This window comes from Ochlerotatus camptorhynchus, unplaced genomic scaffold, assembly GCF_037179485.1.
Source record: "Ochlerotatus camptorhynchus isolate MF236.1 unplaced genomic scaffold, CSIRO-AGI_Acam_v1.1 ptg000077l, whole genome shotgun sequence".
NCBI classification, from domain to species: Eukaryota; Metazoa; Arthropoda; class Insecta; order Diptera; family Culicidae; genus Ochlerotatus; species Ochlerotatus camptorhynchus.
The window spans coordinates 6,652,566-6,670,259 of NW_027040567.1; the positions used below are offsets into that span (position 1 = coordinate 6,652,566).

A 17,694-nucleotide genomic window follows, 5' to 3' on the forward strand; every position below is an offset into this window, starting at 1 on the left:
TGCCAGAAGCAAGAACTGGATTTTTGGCAAGCCCTCTTGCAGCATCTAAACAGTCCCAACTCGGTAGGTTCAAGTCCAAACCAGCGATTGTTTTCGAAAGATACGCGCGATGCGATTCCTCTGATCACAAACAGATTGCAACCACAAGGAGCTAAATACGTTAAACAACGGATCCATAAAAGGAGACAAATAACGAAGGCAAGCTACGATAAGACATCGAAGGAACTTTCGGAGCTGCAAGTGGGTGAAAACGTCTTTGTTCAACGTCGACCGGACATAACTTCGCGCTGGGAGAAGGCCGTAGTTTTACATAAACTTCCAGATCATCTTCATCCGTTCAAGCAGACATGGATCGAGATGAAGTGAGCAGACCAAAACGTGAAATAAGAAAACCAGCTAGATTTGCACAATTTGTTCCATGATTGTTCTTTTGATTTGATTACTTGTTTTTACGGTAATGGGGGGATGTTGTATTTGTAACACCTTCTCGATACATCCTTGAACACCTTGATCAAATGTACCACCTTTCATTTATTACTGTATTACCTTGACACCCAATAAACCAGTACTTTTATACAACAAGACACGACCTGACATGTGCTGTAAACACGACTAAATCACGAGAATCTGTGAATCTGACTGTGGACCACCTCAACTACTTTTACTTGGCGACGACGGTTCCAACGGTGCTATGGTATGCCGAATAATGGATCCTTTCTCACCATCAATGTCAACAAGACCAAATCGTTGGATGTCAACACGGAATCATGCTTCATTTTCAATAGGACCGCTCGAGCTTTGTCGTGGAACAATATTTAGAAGAAAACAACAATCTTCTAGAACCTCGATAAAATAGGATCTTGTTTATGCTAAGCTAGAAAAATCAGGAAATTATTGCTTCATTTACTTAAAATCGCTGGTAGAAGGTCGTCTCAAAACATGTTTAATTTGTAGTACCCAACGGTGGCTGACGGTCGACGCTTAGTGGCAATAATTCAATGAATCATAGGGACACCCCTTATTTCAAGAGCCACATGTGAAAAGGGCATACCAGCTTTTCGTAAACAAACCTTTGTAGGCCCTTTTCTCACGAACCGAGGGTCGCTCATGCAAACTAACAATATCATCGGGAAGGGGAAAGTTTCCCTTACCCGGTGATGTTGATGGTTTGCGTTGGTGTCATATGGGTGGCGAGAAAAGGGCATAAGAAGGTTTGTTTACAAAAAGCTTGTAAGCCCTTTTCACATGTTGTTCTTGATTTTTAAGACTACACGTCGCAATTTTATCCACTTCATTCGCGCCCGAAGACCACTATTTCACATTTAACACCACCACTTTCGTCAGCCAACCATTCAAACATCGAACGTTCAGTACTTGCATGACAGAGAAACAGAAATGCGCTAATATCTACTCCTCCGTGCAGCAAATCAAAAATACAGAAAGCAAGTGTGGTGAAACGGGGGCAACACAAAATTGGTAAGCAAACGCTAACTAATGAACTCAAATTGGGTTGCCCCTCTACAGCTATACATGTATCTAGTGTATTTACCACCCATCCCGATCTACAAAAGCCATCGACTTCTCTCACACCCGGATGCTAAACGATTCACGACTTTTATGTTTAATTATCGACTAGCGTCACGTCCGTCCCCTCCGCAGCAAATAAGATTAAGAACTAGCACTTACCCGGTTTTAAAAATTTCGGCAATCGGCTTGAGCTCATAATCCGTGTTGCCACAACCGCAAAGCTGCTACCGTTTCGTCTTTCCTATTTACCTTTCTGCTCTGGTAGTGGCTAGAGGACTGCTTTTCCCTCCTAGTTTCTTCACTTCAGCAACACTCGGACAAAGCTAGCAGGCAGCAAATGGAGCAGCAATCAGCAGCGTACATTTTCACTGACCTCAAAAGTTAACACTAGGCGAAGCTGTGGACGCCAATATATAATGCTTATTTTGATCTCGCTTCTCTCTCCGATGCACGTGAAACCGATTGAAACAATGTTTTTCTTCTGCAGCTCTACAACACGGGCGATGATGAACAAACAGCGCTTTTACGATGGAAAAAAAAAATCAAACCGATGATATCATACCTCGATTATTCGCCTTTTACACTCGATTCGCATTCGATGGTACTCGAGAGCGCCGGTTTTGCTTGCTGTTTTTTTTTTATTATTCTGATTTCAGGGTTGTTTCACTTCCGCTCCCGCTACTTCCACAGCTGCCTTCGTATATTTCCCAGTATGTTGGACTGAGCTGACGAAGCTACTTGCCTTTGGAAAGATATTGTTTTTAAAAACACCACTCTAAAGATCCGCGTACATTAACACGTCACTTCGGAACTAAAATTAGAACACTTTCGTGGGTCGAAACATCCACAAATTCCGACGCTGTTGTCGTGGTTCAAATCACGCGGAAGAAGAGCGTAGAAAAATGGCCAACGTCAACCGAAACGAGGGAAGGTTGTTTTTGTGCAAAGGAAGTTGTTGGATGGACGCTAACGCTTAAAAGATTGCTCGCATACGATCTTTCAGAGTTGGTCTCAAAACAGAAGACACTGCAATCGAACGAATTTGCTGTTACGCGAACTCACGCACAACATATGCATATAATGCAATGAAAATTATCTCACTCCAGATTGTTGTTAGTTTTACAATAAAATTGAAACAAAATGTATAGGACTGTTTGTTGGATACCAAAAACCGAAGAGCATTAATGCACTGCCTCTTCTTGCTAGCATTGATTGCTTTGAACTGAAAAAAACTTCGGTGACTTTTTATTTACCGAAACTGACATCTTCTGTTAGTACAAGCGTTACGTTTAAAACTGCTGGGTCCATGTGGTGAATTTAAGTGAAGTGGTGCACGGAGAAGCGAAATAAATCAAAACCGCTATTTCTACACTGGGACGGGATTTAACAATCGGGAAGCGATTTCGAGCCAATTTGCTGTCAAATCCGAGCCAGTTTCTGATTAGTCGATTTGACAGTAGCAATCGTGGAATAAAAAGGACAAAGGGATCGCATCCATATGGCTGGCAGTGATGCCTTAGTCAATGTTGACGTCAATGGTGTTGTTTTTTTTGACGAAGGACTACGTCTGTGATTTCTATATGGGGGTACACTTTGTGAAAATCGAAAATAGAACATGTAACAAAATTATGAAAGATTTTGAACGTTAATAACTCAGTTGCCCCTTAACCAATTTTAATAATTTCATCACCAATCGATCAGAAATATTCCTACGCATCTGTAAAATTCAAGACTTTATCATTTTTCAAAATGTCACTTCTTAAAATTGCACGAATGTGTGACTGTTGCTTTGATAATTAAAATTATCACCGATTGCCTGCGAAAAGCAATTTTTCTAACACAGATTTCAAAGTTGAATTCCATCTAGTTTGACCAAACAGTGTTTATTCAATCACCGCGTGGTGAGTGGTGGTGTTCTGTGAATCAGTAGATCTTCGTGAGTCGCTGTGAGCCATCTATGTTAAGCGCGTCATACTAAAGAGTATAAACAGAGAGAACCCCGCTAAAATTCCTATTCCTACACAAAACACAAGCTCCTGCTGCAGTTAACAAAAATATTTATTATATCATACCACGAAGTCCTACGTCATCATTGCGTACAACCCCATTGGGCTGTCTCTTGTAGTTTTTTCCTCTGTTCGGGGCCTAATACCACTGCGACCAGTTATTTGATCTATTGTAGTATATCCCGTGTCCTCAGTGTAGTGCATGTCGTATTACTCCATTACTATTGATAAATGATGAAGTATCCGATTTTTTTACAGTTGTCATTTTTGTATTTATCGCAAAGATCCGACTCTAATTGAAAGGTCCCGCTATTTATACCCTTCGGAGTGTTGAAACACCTTCCAAAGGCGCGCCCCTTTGTCAGTCAAAATTGGATTCCTTAGCAACAAAATTAAGAACTGACACCGATAATGACCATGCATCAGAACCATTGTCTTAACCCCTTTAAACTATGGAACAGCGAATAGAAGATATGGAATCACATAGATGAAGACTGACAAACTCATTGTTTCAAGATCATCCTCGGTGAACAAAGCCGAGTCTTGTCACTATCAACAAGGCATTAAAAGTAACAAGGACTAACTTGTGTTTCTTGGATTACTGAAAAATCCTGTTCCCCTAGTTTGAAGTAGTCAGGACTAAGAATCGGTGGTAGATCTTACATCCCGTAACGTACCACGAAAAGGTTATCTACCCACGTAACGAGGCAATTGCGTTGTCAATTGTTTATATTTGCAAAAGGAATGTTGAAAAATTTAGTGCACTGCGTGTTTTGAGCGATGGATATTGGGCCGTATGAATAAAAAGAGTTTACTTTACTTTCCCGTGGTTTTCTTTTGGGAAAAGTAAAGTAAACGCTTTTATTCATACGACCTATTGTTGTAACAATCATAAACTAGAAAAATATTTTACATTCCTAGCATTATTAGTCAACTCCGTCAAACACCGCACAAGGGCATTCTTGAAAAACATTAAGGAGAGTAAGAAGCTCGATTGTCAAGTCCCGTCCCGGTTCCTACACGCTATTTCAAAACTACCCAAATTTGGGTAGAACTCACCCAGATCGATCAAAATCGGATCGGATTCATGTCAATGTTGTTCATTTGTCAACTTGTCACTCCCAACCGAGCTCCCAATACAGTTTACCAATTTTTGGGTAGGTTCAGTTTTGACCGATCTGGGTGGATTGTACTCAAATTTGGGTAGTTTTGAAATTGCGTGTATAGTATTTAGGCTGTGGTCCATTTGGTAAATTTTCATTTACATTTGACAATTCGGAAATAAAATAAAATGTTCGAAAATCATTCTGTTATTGCTAAGAGAAGAGGATACAATAAGGGGGCGAAAATGAACCACTTTTCTGTCAAACGCGAACCAGCTCGTGGTTGGCTAATTTGTAGTGTGTAAGATAGAGATAGATATAAAAAGTAAGGAACCAGTTGTCTCCTCTTCCTCTTAGTATTATTGATGGTCCGCTTTTCGAGAAGCTTCAAATTTGTCAAAATTGATTCAGAAATCAGTCTGGTACAATGGCGGGTTTAATTGAAATTTTCCATCTGTCAAATTTAATAGGACTGTTTCCCCTATAGTTGTCAAATCAGACAAAAATATTCTCGTTTATTTTCAGCACGCATATTTTTAAAATAAACGTAAAATTATTTTTGTTTTAAACATTATTATCAATGGATTCAAACATGGAATACGTTTGTTTGGACGGTAAATTTTTCTGCGTGAATAAGATGAAGCGGGAATTTGCATACTTTTTAAACTTTTTTCATTTCATATTCAAGCTGAACTTTGCATTAGGTCCAAGGGGTGGTCACTCTACACACTTATTTTGCGCCAACATTTTTCTCAGTGTACCTCAGTGTGCCGCAACTGTATCGGCAGTGCCATGAAGTAGAAGAAGTCATTGAACTGACTTTTGTTTGCTTGTGAATAATGCCTTGTTTGGCAACCCGGTATTTTAACAACTCTTGTTTTTGTTTTGATTTTCAATGTTTTCAAAAACATCAATCTTCGGCGGAAGGCCAACCCCGCACAACGAAAGTCAATCATTAGTCAACCAGTCCTTCTGGGAGCCGGTGGAGGATTTGCACCGAATTTGTCACCGCCTGAGTATCATCCGCCGGAGAACTGGAAACCAACACCGGCCGGAACACACGTCGGACTGATGAAGGACGCATCGCTGACCCAAAACGGACCAGTCAGCTTCATCCAACCCACACAGCAACAGGGCGCAGTGATGATGGCCTACGGACTCGATAACAACACAGCCAACACCGATAAGCTGTTCAATCTGTCCTTCCTGTATGGAAATGTTGTCAGAATAAAGTTCCTGAAGACCAAAGACGACCATCGCAGTCGAACGTACACCCTGCCGCACAATTCGATCAGCTTCAAGGTCTACAACACCTCCAAGAACAATCACTTCCCAGGCCAGCAAAAATCGCACCACTTCTTCAATACCCACCCGTATGCCGTCGGAGGATCTGCTGCTGACTGCATTCACCACCAAGCACTGCCACCCGTCGCAAGTGCGAATGTTCCCGCTGATATCGGAAATTTCCTCCTCCGGATTGGTTGAGTTCCCGAGCGTAGCCCTGGCGGTGAACGCCATCATGAAGTGCTGGTGGTGTAGTAGCGGTGGCGATGGATGTATTCGAGCAGTTCTTATGGTCGGATGGTATAGTTTTTGTTTGGTTGACTTTCCGATTAGAACTCAAGCACCGCTTGTCGTGACCGGCCCGAGATTTCCAGCGTCGGCCACAGCTACACGAATTAGCGATTCAGCTCCCACGGCTGCGGCTGCTTCTGCTTTAGTTGCTGCTGCTGCTGTTCCTTCTGCTGGTCCGTCTACTCTAAAATTCATTAAAAAAAAGACGGACCAGCAGCAGAATTGGAAGCAGCCGCAGCCGTGAGAGCTGTAACGATTTTGAGAATCCATGGCGAGACTTGGTGGGGATTCACGCTTGTTTTGAAAATAATTTGATTATATTGTGGCAACATCAATAATAAATTTTGACACATGCACACTGAAGCGCAGAAAAAGTTCAGTGTTGCCAGTAGCTTTAAAGATCATAAAAATTGTAACCATGGGTGCCAAACAGCGTCAATGACGATGCCCGGGGGTGCCCAAGTTTGATTTTGGCACACTGTGTAGAGTGACCAACCCCTTGATTAGATCCTAAGTAACATTGACAGATTCTCTTCGTCGACTTTTTCTTCGCATCCCCACGGCCATGTAAAGACATTCCCACTTATTTTCAGCTCACAGATCGATAGAAGAAACTTTTAAGTAGCATCTAATACGTCAACCAGATCAAGAAACGGTTATGTGCTCAAGATATTAACGAAAGAGAAAGTCGACGAAGAGAATCGATCAATGTTACTTAGGACCTAATGCAATGTTCAGCTTGAAATCTTTGAGTGTAGGGGAAATGCAGGTAATGTCGGCCTAAGTGTCCCTAATTTGGGCCCATACATAAATTCAGCAATCGACTAAATTTTCAATAGCAACCAAAAATATCCATTACACAGTTAAATTTTTTCGCCGAGATTCCAACAGCCGAGTAATTCCGCAATTTATTTTGCTGTGATTTGGTCAAACAATTGCCGAGACTCAGCTAACAAATAACTGGGCCTATTCTGCGCGGCGTGTGAGGTGAGGTGACAGTGAAGTGATGGTGAAGTGACAATTGTCACCTCGGGTGAGGTGACTCTCCGTTTGATTTGCACGGAGAGTCACCTCACCCGAGGTGACATTTGTCACTTCACAAGTGACAGCGTGTCACCTCACCTCTCACGCCGCGCAGAATAGGCCAAAACATTTTGCTGCTAACAAACAGATATTTTGCAGAGATATCAGCAAAAGTGAATGCCGAAGTAATCGGCTGTTGGAGATTTTACCGAGCTAGATTAAGTGTGTAGTAACGTCACAATAACGCGTTCATCTACATAAAATTGATAAATAGCAGATTTTTAGCGATGGGCCCAATGTTAGATCCATATGCCAACTTTAGAGCAATTTCCCCTATAATTTTGAGTTGTTCCGTTTCTCCGTGAATATAAAAAAAATTTGATTGATGAGGCACATCAAAACGTAACGCTCATATCGAGTTTTTTTTTATTGTCACTTTTGAGTTGTTTTGCTTTTCCATGCTTTACCGTGATGTAACGGTATAATTTGTTTACGCTAATTTCATTCATAATTTTGCAATTATACTATCAATACAGTGTTATTCTTTTGCCGAATGCATTCTGTGTTAAGAAACTAGATTAAAAAGCATTCGCAGTTGTGGCACCAACAGCTGAGAAGGAACGATGAGTGACGCTGTTGTAGATCCAGTGGAACAAATGCTGCTGAAAACCGGCTGCATCAATCTTCACTACAAAGTTCAGGTTAGTTTAGTGTTTACTTTTTCCTTTTCGAAAATTTATGTAAGAAATCAAGATCAAAAACACGATACGCCAGTTGTGCAAACACAATTATAAAAACTCTTTCTCAAATTGCAGGAGTGCATAGCGGAAACCGGCGATTGGCGCAAGTGCCAGGACGTGGTCAAGGAGTTCAAAACCTGCATGCAAGACTACACCGAACAGCAGCGGCGAAAGTACGAAAAATGAATATCCTAAGGACGGTTGCATCTTCCGTCGTAGGGCCAATGAAAATGGTTCTAGTCGTGCGTTCGGATTTAGGTTTACGGAAGGGGAAAATCGCTTCCCAATGTGCTCATGCGGCCATAATGTGCTACATGAAATCTGCCAGCATTAATAAGTCGAAATTGAATATGTGGTTAGGGCAGGGTCAACCGAAGATAGTAGTTAAGGTAGATGATTTGCAAGAAATGGAGAAACTAGCTAAATTTGCCAGGGAAAAGCACGTGGTGGCAGAGATCGTGAGAGATGCTGGCAGGACTCAGGTTAGCAGTGGAACGGCAACTGTTTTGGGGCTGGGACCGAATTCCAGTGAAGTTATAGATTCGTTGGTGGGACATTTGAAATTGTTATAGGATTTGGCAGTTGTAGGTCAATAAATGGTTTTATAGTTGATCAAAGTAGTAGAACGGAACCTAGTTGAGTTTGATGAAAGAAATTTCAGTGGTGTTCCGTCCAATCTGTTGGAAAATGATGCTGTAGGTGTGATAATGCGGATTGTATTCAAATTTGTTGTGTTCTGAGCAGGATTGCTTACTTCGCTTTAAAACATGTTTCTCAGAATTATGAAATCATAAGATGATACACTGATATTTTGTACATTTAAATAAGTTTTTCTTCCAGAGACAGCATGTAAAACTACGGAACCAAAAGTGTGGACGTTTTACAAGGAGACATTTCACGTATCATTAACTAGATTACCACTAAAAATATTTTCCATAGACCTACATCCAGGCTCGTGTCTTTTGGTGCGATAACCACTCTCTGAATGTTTCAACTCTTTTTGACGATACACGGGTTGGTGCTTTTGGTTTAGTGCTCATATAGGAGATTTGGTAGAAATTTTATGTACAAAATGTTCATATACATTCAACTGGATTCATTGTACAATCTACAGCAAAGTTGCTACTCATTATTTGAACTACAAGTTTTGAAAATGTGAATCTTATCCAGAATAAGGAAGCTTTTTTATGGTCCATAGAATATAGAGGTGTCATTTTTTCATGTATTTGATACAAATTTCCCATACAAAATTCAAACTAAAAGCGCCAGTTCCTTAGAACCAAATGAGCTGAAACTTTCGGATAATGGTTTTCTTACCTAATGGCACAAATCTAGGGGTTGTCCCGTGGAAAATTAGAACTTTTATTTTTGTGGGCCAGTCTAATCCGCACGCTACGTGATTTCATTACAAAAAGCATGAACAAACAATCATTGCTTGTTCAAAATCAGAAAGCTTTTGAGCAACCGGTGGAAATTAATGATTTTAAATTGGCTCACTACTTGACTAGCCTATTGATCCCAAGCAACTCGATTGACGTATCCCATTCTAGTCGAAATTCTAGTACTACAACATAATTATTTTGATTCGCTATGAAAGTTTGACAGAATAAATGAGGGGTTCGTGGATTTTCCTATGTTTTGAGGGGTGCATCGATTAGCTAGGCGTTGCCTGGGCAATGTTGCCAGTCCGGCAATAGCAAAGTGAAGAGGTGCGACGCGAACACTGGCGCGGTAACCATAGTACGGTGATAGAGGAAATGCTTCACTAAACCTGAGCGTCTGTTCACCATGGAGGTGCACGATGCTCCCCCGGCCCAACAAGCCGCCCTGGAAAAAAAACAAAGTTGCAAATACTGAAGAAAGAAATACGGATCGGAACAATCGGCACAGACCTACGCGACGAAATAAGGACTACGATTGGAAACTGGGAACATGAAACTGCAAATCACTCGGCTTCCCGGGCTGCGATAGGTTAATCTATGACGAACTTAAACCACGCAACTTCGAATTCGTAGCACTGCAGGAACTTTGCTGGACGGGACAAAAGGTATGAAAAGCGAGCGGCTACTTTCTACCAGAGCTGTGGCACCACCAACGAGCTGGGAACCGGCTTTGTAGTGCTGGGTAAGATGCGCCAACGCGTGATTGGTTGGCAGCCGATCAACGCGAGGATGTGCAAGTTGAAGATTAAGGGCCGTTTCTTCAACTACAGCATCATCAACGTGCACTGCCCACACGAAGGGAGACCCGACGACGAGAAAGAAGCGTTCTATGCGCAGCTGGAGCAGGTGTACGACGGCTGTTCGCAACGGGACGTCAAAATCGTCATCGGTGACATGAACGCTCAGGTAGGACGGGAGGCAATGTATAGACCGGCAATCGGGCCAAACAGCCTGCATGCCGTATCGAACGACAACGGCCAACGATGCGTGAACGTTGCAGCCTCTCGAGTTATGGTAGTTCGAAGTACCTTTTTCCCCTGCAAGGATATCCACAAAGCCATCTGGAGATCATCTGACCAACACACAGAAAACCAAATCGATCACGTTCTAATCGACGGGAAATTCTTCTCCAACATTATCAACGTCCGCACGTACCGCAGTGCGAACATAGATTCGGACCACTACCTAGTTGCAGTATGCATGCGCTCATAACTTTCGACGGTGCATAACACACGTCGAAGTCGAACGCCGCAACCCAACATTGAGCAACTACGGGACGCCGGAGTTGCCCAGGACTACGCGCAGCAGCTGGAAGTTGCACTACCCACGGAAGAGCAGCTTGGCGCAGCTTCTCTTGAAGATGGCTGGAGGGACATCCGTTCCGCCATAGGTAGTACCATAGAGGTAACTCTAAGACCACTGGGTCCCGAAGAAAATCATTATTATTTTTGGCTCACTCAGTACCAGAACAACGGTCCCAAGCAGTCCCAAGCTATTTCACTCACCCCTGCATGTTCTGCATGAATCCACACACCCCTGATGTTATCTGTCAAACTTTCATACACGCTAACTTCTGCTTACTCACCAGGTGAGTCAATCGTACTCACTTTCGTCCGATGTATCGAGTTGTCAAAAATTGAGTAAACGAGAAATGTCAAACTGAGTAAAAGGCACTCAGTCAGCAAAATCCTGGACTTGGAAAAAATGCCAGAGGAAACCTCATAGAAAATGTTACTCAAAACCGGCTGAAATGCCTTCAGGTAAGTACGAATTGCTTAGGGAAACGGTGTTGAACCGTTTTTTGCTCCGGTAGAATAAATCCGGAGCAGGCAATTTCCATTTCCTTGAATAAAAATAAAAAAAAATTCTCCCCGCAACTGAAAATACCGGCGAGTGGATTTGACTCAGTCTACGTGAGAACGTAGTTTACTCAAAAGTGAGTCAACATAAGGCTACTCAATTTTGAGTAGCCATACTTGCCGCTGAGATGAGTACATTCGACTCAATTTTGAGTTGACCAGAATAAGCGTGTAGCGAATCAAAACAAACATAGTGTAGTAATAGAATTTCAACTAGAATAGGGTACGTTAATCGTTTGCTTGGGACCAATAGGCTACTAAAGTGGTGAGCCAATTTAAAATCGTTAGTTTCGTATTGATTGTTGGTAGTACTGCTGCAGCGGCACTAGGTACTGCAATCCCGGACCGAAGAAATGACTGGTTTGACGGCGAATTCAAACTAATTCTTGTACTAAAACAGTCGAGTATTAGTACAAGACACTGAAGAAGTCTGCACATTGTAGACGAAATACGCGTATCTGTCAAGGATAAGCCAATAAAGTAGTGGAATTAAATGGAAAATACTAATCCTTCTCTCTCTCATTATACAGGTATTCCACTAAGACGCCCACATTCATCAGGAATGCAAACTGTTAATAAAGGAGAACAATGCAGCACGGGCGAGAATGCTGCAACACCCCACGAGATTGAATGTGGAGCGATACAGACAAGCGCGGAACAGACAAAACTCGGGTTTCCGAAGGAAGAAGCGTCAGCAGGAAGACCGAGATCGCGAGGCGATGGAGAATCTGTACCGCGATTGAGAGGTGGAAGCAGTACTATGACGAGCACCTCAACTGTAAGGTGTCAAGTCTTTATTGTCAGGTAATATGTGATACAATGTAGGTTTACAACAAGGTCAAAGTACAAAGGTATGGCACTACAATAAGATCGTTAGTGTAGGTAGGCTAATACCGAGGGGCGATCAACTTCATAAATAAATTGAATTGTAAATACACACTTCGAAAAATACATTAAAAAATACATCAAAATACGTAAATTCAATTTAAATACTTCAATTCAAAATAATTCATCAATACGCTGAAATTCCTCCAATACGATTTCAAATACAATAACAATACTTGAATAGTACGCTGAATCTCGAAAAATACGTCAATACAGTTTAATACGGTTCCTTTGACCTCGACTTTGACAGCGAAGAAATTTGTGTTTGTTTTGCAAGTTTTTCTGCGCGCATGTTAATCGTTTCGTTAGCCGCCTTATTTTCGCCTCGATTTTCGCATCGTATCAGTTCTGAATCAGCAAAAATGGATGCAACAGAGTTCGAAGATGAAGAAAAGTATTTTTGGAAGACAGTGGAGGACATTTCGTGTGAACCTATTCCCTTATATTTAAAAAGAATGATAAGCGCAGCGGGTTATGCCCGCTACAGTGTTCTGAAAGTAATTTCAGACAATTTCAAAGCTGAGCTTGAATATTTTGCCCGCGATCAAATGACGATGTTCGAAAAAACTGCCGAAAATTTCCACATTTTCTACCGTGATCCACGCGAATTCCGGATCGTTCCAGGACACTGGAATTTATTGCAAGAGTTGTCCAAGAAGCTGCCAGAAAATAAGAAGCTGTTTTTGAAGGTATTTTGATTTTCATATGTTGTTAATTTGTTTTGTTAAACTTAGAGTTAGTTGCAGCACAAAGTGAGCGGTTCCACTTTGCAGGTGGATTCTCAACGTATTTCGCCTTTGAAATCGATGGAAAATGCAGATGGAAGTGGCACTTCGAAGCATGTTGTCGGTAAAGAATCGAGTTTGCTGATACAAACAAAAGTCAAAACCTGGCTGGAAGCAAAAGGAATGAAGATACCAGAACAAATACATGTTGACATTTTGGGACCCCGTCGAGCTAGCGTTGTGTGCTTCCACTGTACCAAATCTGTTGCTTTAAGCACAAGAGAGAATAAAAACGGATCATGGGGGTGGATCGTATCGAACTTCACCCAACACGTTCTGCAGCATGCATCCAGTAAGAGAAATACACTGGATAACTATTTTCATCGAGCTGCATGTACGGTCAAAGATTCGGAATATGACGAGAAAAATGATTCAGCTGACTTTGATTCAAATGAACAAGCGGCTGAGCTCTCTATTGAACCTGCTGAAAATGAAATAAACGTTCAGAATGGTACTGAGATGGATACCTCATCAGTCGTCAGAAGTGTTATGCAGGGTAATGCTAAACTTGTTGCTCCAATCTTGGTTGATCCAGATCAGGAAATCGAGTACGTCATCTACGAAGAGGTGGTTGAAAGTTATGAAGATCGCGAGGAAGATCGTCCTTCGGATTATCCTGAGCATCTTACAAATACTTCTTTAAGCTCTGAAAACCCTCGAAGAAGCCCGCAGGAAATCCTGCCAGAATCAAGTTTTGAGCATGCCCAGGATAAAGAGATGGAGGATAAGAACACACTGAAAACTGTACTTGAAATTTCATATGTTTAGAGGATTCTCTCGGTTTCTCTTTTACGAAGTTATTTTAATTTGTTGTCTTGTTGAATAAATCATACTTGTCGTTTTTATTCATAATTTGGTTTATCATTCTTCAATAACAGTGATATTTTTTGATACATACTTAGAAACTTTTTAATATGTAAAAAAAAATACAGGAAATCTACAAAACTGTTTTGTTCAGATTTCGGTAACATTTTACAGATTTCTGTAGAAATTTCTTATTATGTAGCTTTAATAAATTCCGAGTACGTCTCCTTTTGAACTACAAAGAACTTTAGTTTGATAACTGTCCATCTCCATTTGTACCGTCGTACCGTCACAGGTTTGTCATCATGAAACAACTGTTTGTTTGTGAGTTTTGTCAATTCTCTTTGTATGTTTAATTTCACGTATAACATTAATACGGGGGATGATATCAATGGTCGCTCTTCTTGATAACGGATTCATGATGATATTCTGAGCAAAGGTTTGGCCATATTTTTCAATCATCGTGTTTCTAGACGAACAGGTCTAGAGATTAAATCCCTCTAGCTGAACAGAACCCTGTTTTCCCATGACTAGTGCTATTTCCAAACCACTGTACTCTTATTGAATTCTAAAAAATAAACGCGCTATGTAGGGGCAAGAGGGGCATAGTAAACAGGTGGGGCATAGTGAGCATCCCGCACTTCAGTCAGAAACCTCTAATTGTTCGAAACAAATTAATTGGTAGTAAGTTCAATATCACCATTGCAATGTTTAATGACCAATTATTTTGTTTCTAACCATTAGAATTCCAAGGCTAAAGCACAGGAAGCTCACTATGCCCCACCTGTTTACTATGCCCCTCTTACCCCTATAGTAAATTTGCCATGACTTTTTTTTATTATTTTCTGTATATGATTAGTATTTCAGTGTCCAAGTAGTGTATTCAAATATAATCTGATTTTGTTACTTATTTTCAATCCTGCATCTGTCATTGTGGGTTTTTCAATGTGGCTTACATATGTTGTTATGTTGATTTTGTTTGGGTCTGAGATTATGCTAAGAATATTGTTATCAAGAACAGAGAATTTGTTACATATGATTCCTATTCCCTTTGGATTTTCAACAGTATCAGGAACATTGATTGGCACTGTCTTCAAACTGCACTCTTTTTCTCGTTTCAACTTGCCACGTAGAAAACTGAAACCAAGAACTTGACCAGCAGCTATGCTGCCCAGTCTACTTCTATCCTGGCTACTAAATAGAAACCAATCACCAATTGAAATAAAGGAACAAATTTTGTTTTCGTTCATCGCAGTAAGTTCATTAATAGCCTTGGGTGTACGGAATCTTAACAGTCTGTCGTTGCTTATCTTGGTACGATCTGTGGAGAGCAGCCAAACAACCGTACTAATACGCGCCAACATCAATTCGCCAGTGGATGTCATTATTTTGAAAAATCCTTTTGTTGGTTCACCTGTAGAGAAAGCATTTTATATAAAGAAATTCGTAAATACTAATGTTTTGCGTACTTGTACTTGTAACAGTCTGTTTGCACAAATAGTTAAGGTCAGTGCCAATTTTATTAAGCAGTACATCAGCTTCGAAAATGGCATCCAGTGGTACCTCAGCTTCATCCTCTTCATCAGGTGATTCAGTGTTGATCTCCCCACAGCGCTCTTCACAAATATCTACTTGTTCTAATGGACGAATATCTGATCTTTTCAAACGTGTAAGACAGCAATAGAAATCCTCTTCGTCACATTCTAAGCCAGTGAAATCAAGAAGCATCTTTGCCCGCTGCATTCCTTTGTACACAAAAGCCTCGATTTCTAGATCGGACGGAAATTCAAAGTGATTATACTCAGTAGTCTTATATCCTCCTCTTGCGAAGTCGAATTTATTCTTTAATATGATGCGTAGCTCATCGAGGTACTCGAAACGAGATGCTTTGTTGAGATACTCCAGAATATCAAAATTGATCACAGTATTTTGTACTCCAGACAAAGATCGTGCATTGCCAAACGAGCGTTCACAATGTTGAGAGTTAATTAGGGCTGGCAGAAATAGCTCTGCTTTACCAAGTTCCCGACAATGAAGCAGGTGGTTTATTAGAGAGTGAGCATTTATTTCTATTCCTAACTCTGCATTATCGGTAATGAACTGTTCATCCAGCTTCAAATCGTTGTTACTATCTATCCAGCAATGCCAGACGCGGATGAAAAAGGTCACAAACCATATTTCTTCAACCCGCTCTAGTGGATTTAGTGACGGATTCTCATAAGCATCAAAAACAGATTTCATGAGGGCTATGTATGCTACAGTTCCGTTTGTTCCCGGTTGTGTTTTTAAAAGATTTGATACTCGTGGATCGATAAGTTTCGCAAACGTTTTGACACTCATTTTGTCGTGCTGCTCCAAATCAGCTACTAGGAGACCAGTTTTCTCTTTGCCTTCTCTAGCTACAATTTCCAAATGACCTCGCGATACTGGAAATTTTCCTACAAATAAGTTAAATAAATCGGATTTAAGTAAAAACTGGGATGAAAACAAGTATAAAAACTTATCATACCAATCTGCAACGCTCTTGTGTGTGACAACAAGGCATTTTTTAACTTATTCACTAAATGAATCGTATATTGGACATAAACGACAGAAGACCGCCCCTTAGCAGCATACCACTGTTTCCACTGTTCAGGTATTCCTTGCGGCGAATTGTTGTTTTCGCGTGGTAGGCCCATTCTTAGTTTCATGCTGCCAATTAGGCGGGAATCTCCATCAGCTGCATATCCGAGGACAACAATCCCATGGTCGCTCAATTGTTTCTCCATAATAGCCCATCGAAGCAATACTTGGTCAATGGTAAATTTGTTGTCCGTACCGAAGCTCAACAAGTTGAATGAAATCGTTTTTTCCGCTACTGAAGTTGCCAATATCACGTAGACTATAGAGCTTTTTGCCCTAGAATCTATATACTCCTTTATCACTTCAGGAGATGTGGCTGGAAAGGATGCAACTTCCGGTATACCGTTTTCATCCATGAGTGGACAAAGACCTGCAACCTGATTTTGCGCTATATCATACTTGATCCTGGGCGTCAGTTTTGTTCCATCTTCAGAAATGAATACAACCAATGGAAGACCTTGCTTTTGAAGAAATTTCCTCAACTGGATGACACGCAGTTGTCCTTCGATGACTTTCTCACAGGACTTGCCAATATGGTGAATTATTGTGGATGCTGATGGAAGTCCAAGGTTTACAACTAATTCCTCATAATCTTTTCGGCCTCCCATTAAATATAGATATGAGCCAATATTTTTGATTTCATCCGTGTACCGAGCGCCTTTTCCACTGTTCGGATTCCTTGAAATATTTTTGAAATTGTTTCTGACCGTTTCCTTAATAATTAGTTTCACCATTTGTGTTAACGGCAGACGATCAATAAGAGCTAGTAAATCGCGAGAATCTTTCGTTTCTGACGAGCAATTTGAACTTGATGATTCCATCGAGTATTCCATATAAGAACGTGGTTTCACTTTTGCGACCGACCGAGGTGCTGAGTTCACGGCGTATTCAGCAGTCGTGTTTGAGGTCGTGTTATTGAAAATTTTTGTTATTTTTATCTGTTTGGGGTCTCGTGCCGCTTCAGTCGTCATCTTTATGTTCCTCTTCATTGAACGACTTGTGCTGCACTTGAGCCTGTTTGGTTTGAATGACTTTAGCACCAACAGGTCGAGCTCATCTTCTGCTTCTGAATTTGTATCCGATTCCTCGTCCGATTCATTGGTATTTTCTTCACGGATTTTCCTCGGGGTTTCGTGGGAGTCTGCTAGAAACAGTGGAAAATCGTGATTCATCACAAATAGCATACAATATTTTTTAATATTGTTATAGATATTTACTTACTTTGATCTTGCGTGTGGTTCTGAACATGGGAGGTGTATTTTCCAATCATCCAAAGACAATTTCTCTCTGATAGTCTTCTTGCTTTGATGTCTACATAGGTTT

At 41.0% G+C, this 17,694-nt stretch overlaps 3 protein-coding genes across 4 annotated transcripts in view; 2 read left to right on the plus strand and 1 right to left on the minus strand.

Annotated features, from left to right (window-relative positions):
* Positions 1 to 2,727, minus strand: part of LOC135697722 (probable ATP-dependent RNA helicase DHX35) — a 65,159-nt gene extending 62,432 nt beyond the window's left edge. Inside the window, exons 1-2 of one of the 2 annotated variants that reach the window (XM_065217518.1) lie at positions 2,090 to 2,727; positions 1,687 to 2,016 (exon numbers count right to left, since the gene is read on the minus strand). In XM_065217518.1, the coding sequence (XP_065073590.1) occupies positions 1,687 to 1,723 (37 nt within the window). In that variant the 5' untranslated portion in view covers positions 1,724 to 2,016; positions 2,090 to 2,727. Of the gene's footprint in view, positions 1 to 1,686 lie in introns of both variants that reach the window. The other variant, XM_065217517.1, reaches the window with a different exon arrangement.
* Positions 2,728 to 7,763: 5,036 nt separating this feature from the next.
* On the plus strand, positions 7,764 to 8,237 carry LOC135697774 (cytochrome c oxidase assembly factor 4 homolog, mitochondrial). The gene is made up of 2 exons (XM_065217590.1): positions 7,764 to 7,935; positions 8,050 to 8,237. Exons 1-2 carry the CDS (start codon positions 7,858 to 7,860, stop codon positions 8,158 to 8,160), a joined length of 189 nt encoding a protein of 62 aa, XP_065073662.1. The 5' UTR covers positions 7,764 to 7,857; the 3' UTR covers positions 8,161 to 8,237.
* The window catches only part of LOC135697773 (uncharacterized), a 125,497-nt gene continuing 115,959 nt past the window's right edge, over positions 8,157 to 17,694 (plus strand). The window contains exon 1 of the mRNA XM_065217589.1: positions 8,157 to 8,573. Coding sequence (XP_065073661.1) covers positions 8,157 to 8,546 — 390 coding nt within the window. The 3' untranslated portion in view covers positions 8,547 to 8,573. The remainder of the gene's footprint in view (positions 8,574 to 17,694) is intronic.

Bases quoted from the DNA above. Each gene is read 5' to 3' on its own strand.
- LOC135697774 (XM_065217590.1), top strand. From the start codon at position 7,858: ATGAGTGACGCTGTTGTAGATCCAGTGGAACAAATGCTGCTGAAAACC. The intron at 7,936-8,049 runs GTTAGTTTAGTG...CTCAAATTGCAG, and splicing joins ATCTTCACTACAAAGTTCAG to GAGTGCATAGCGGAAACCGG.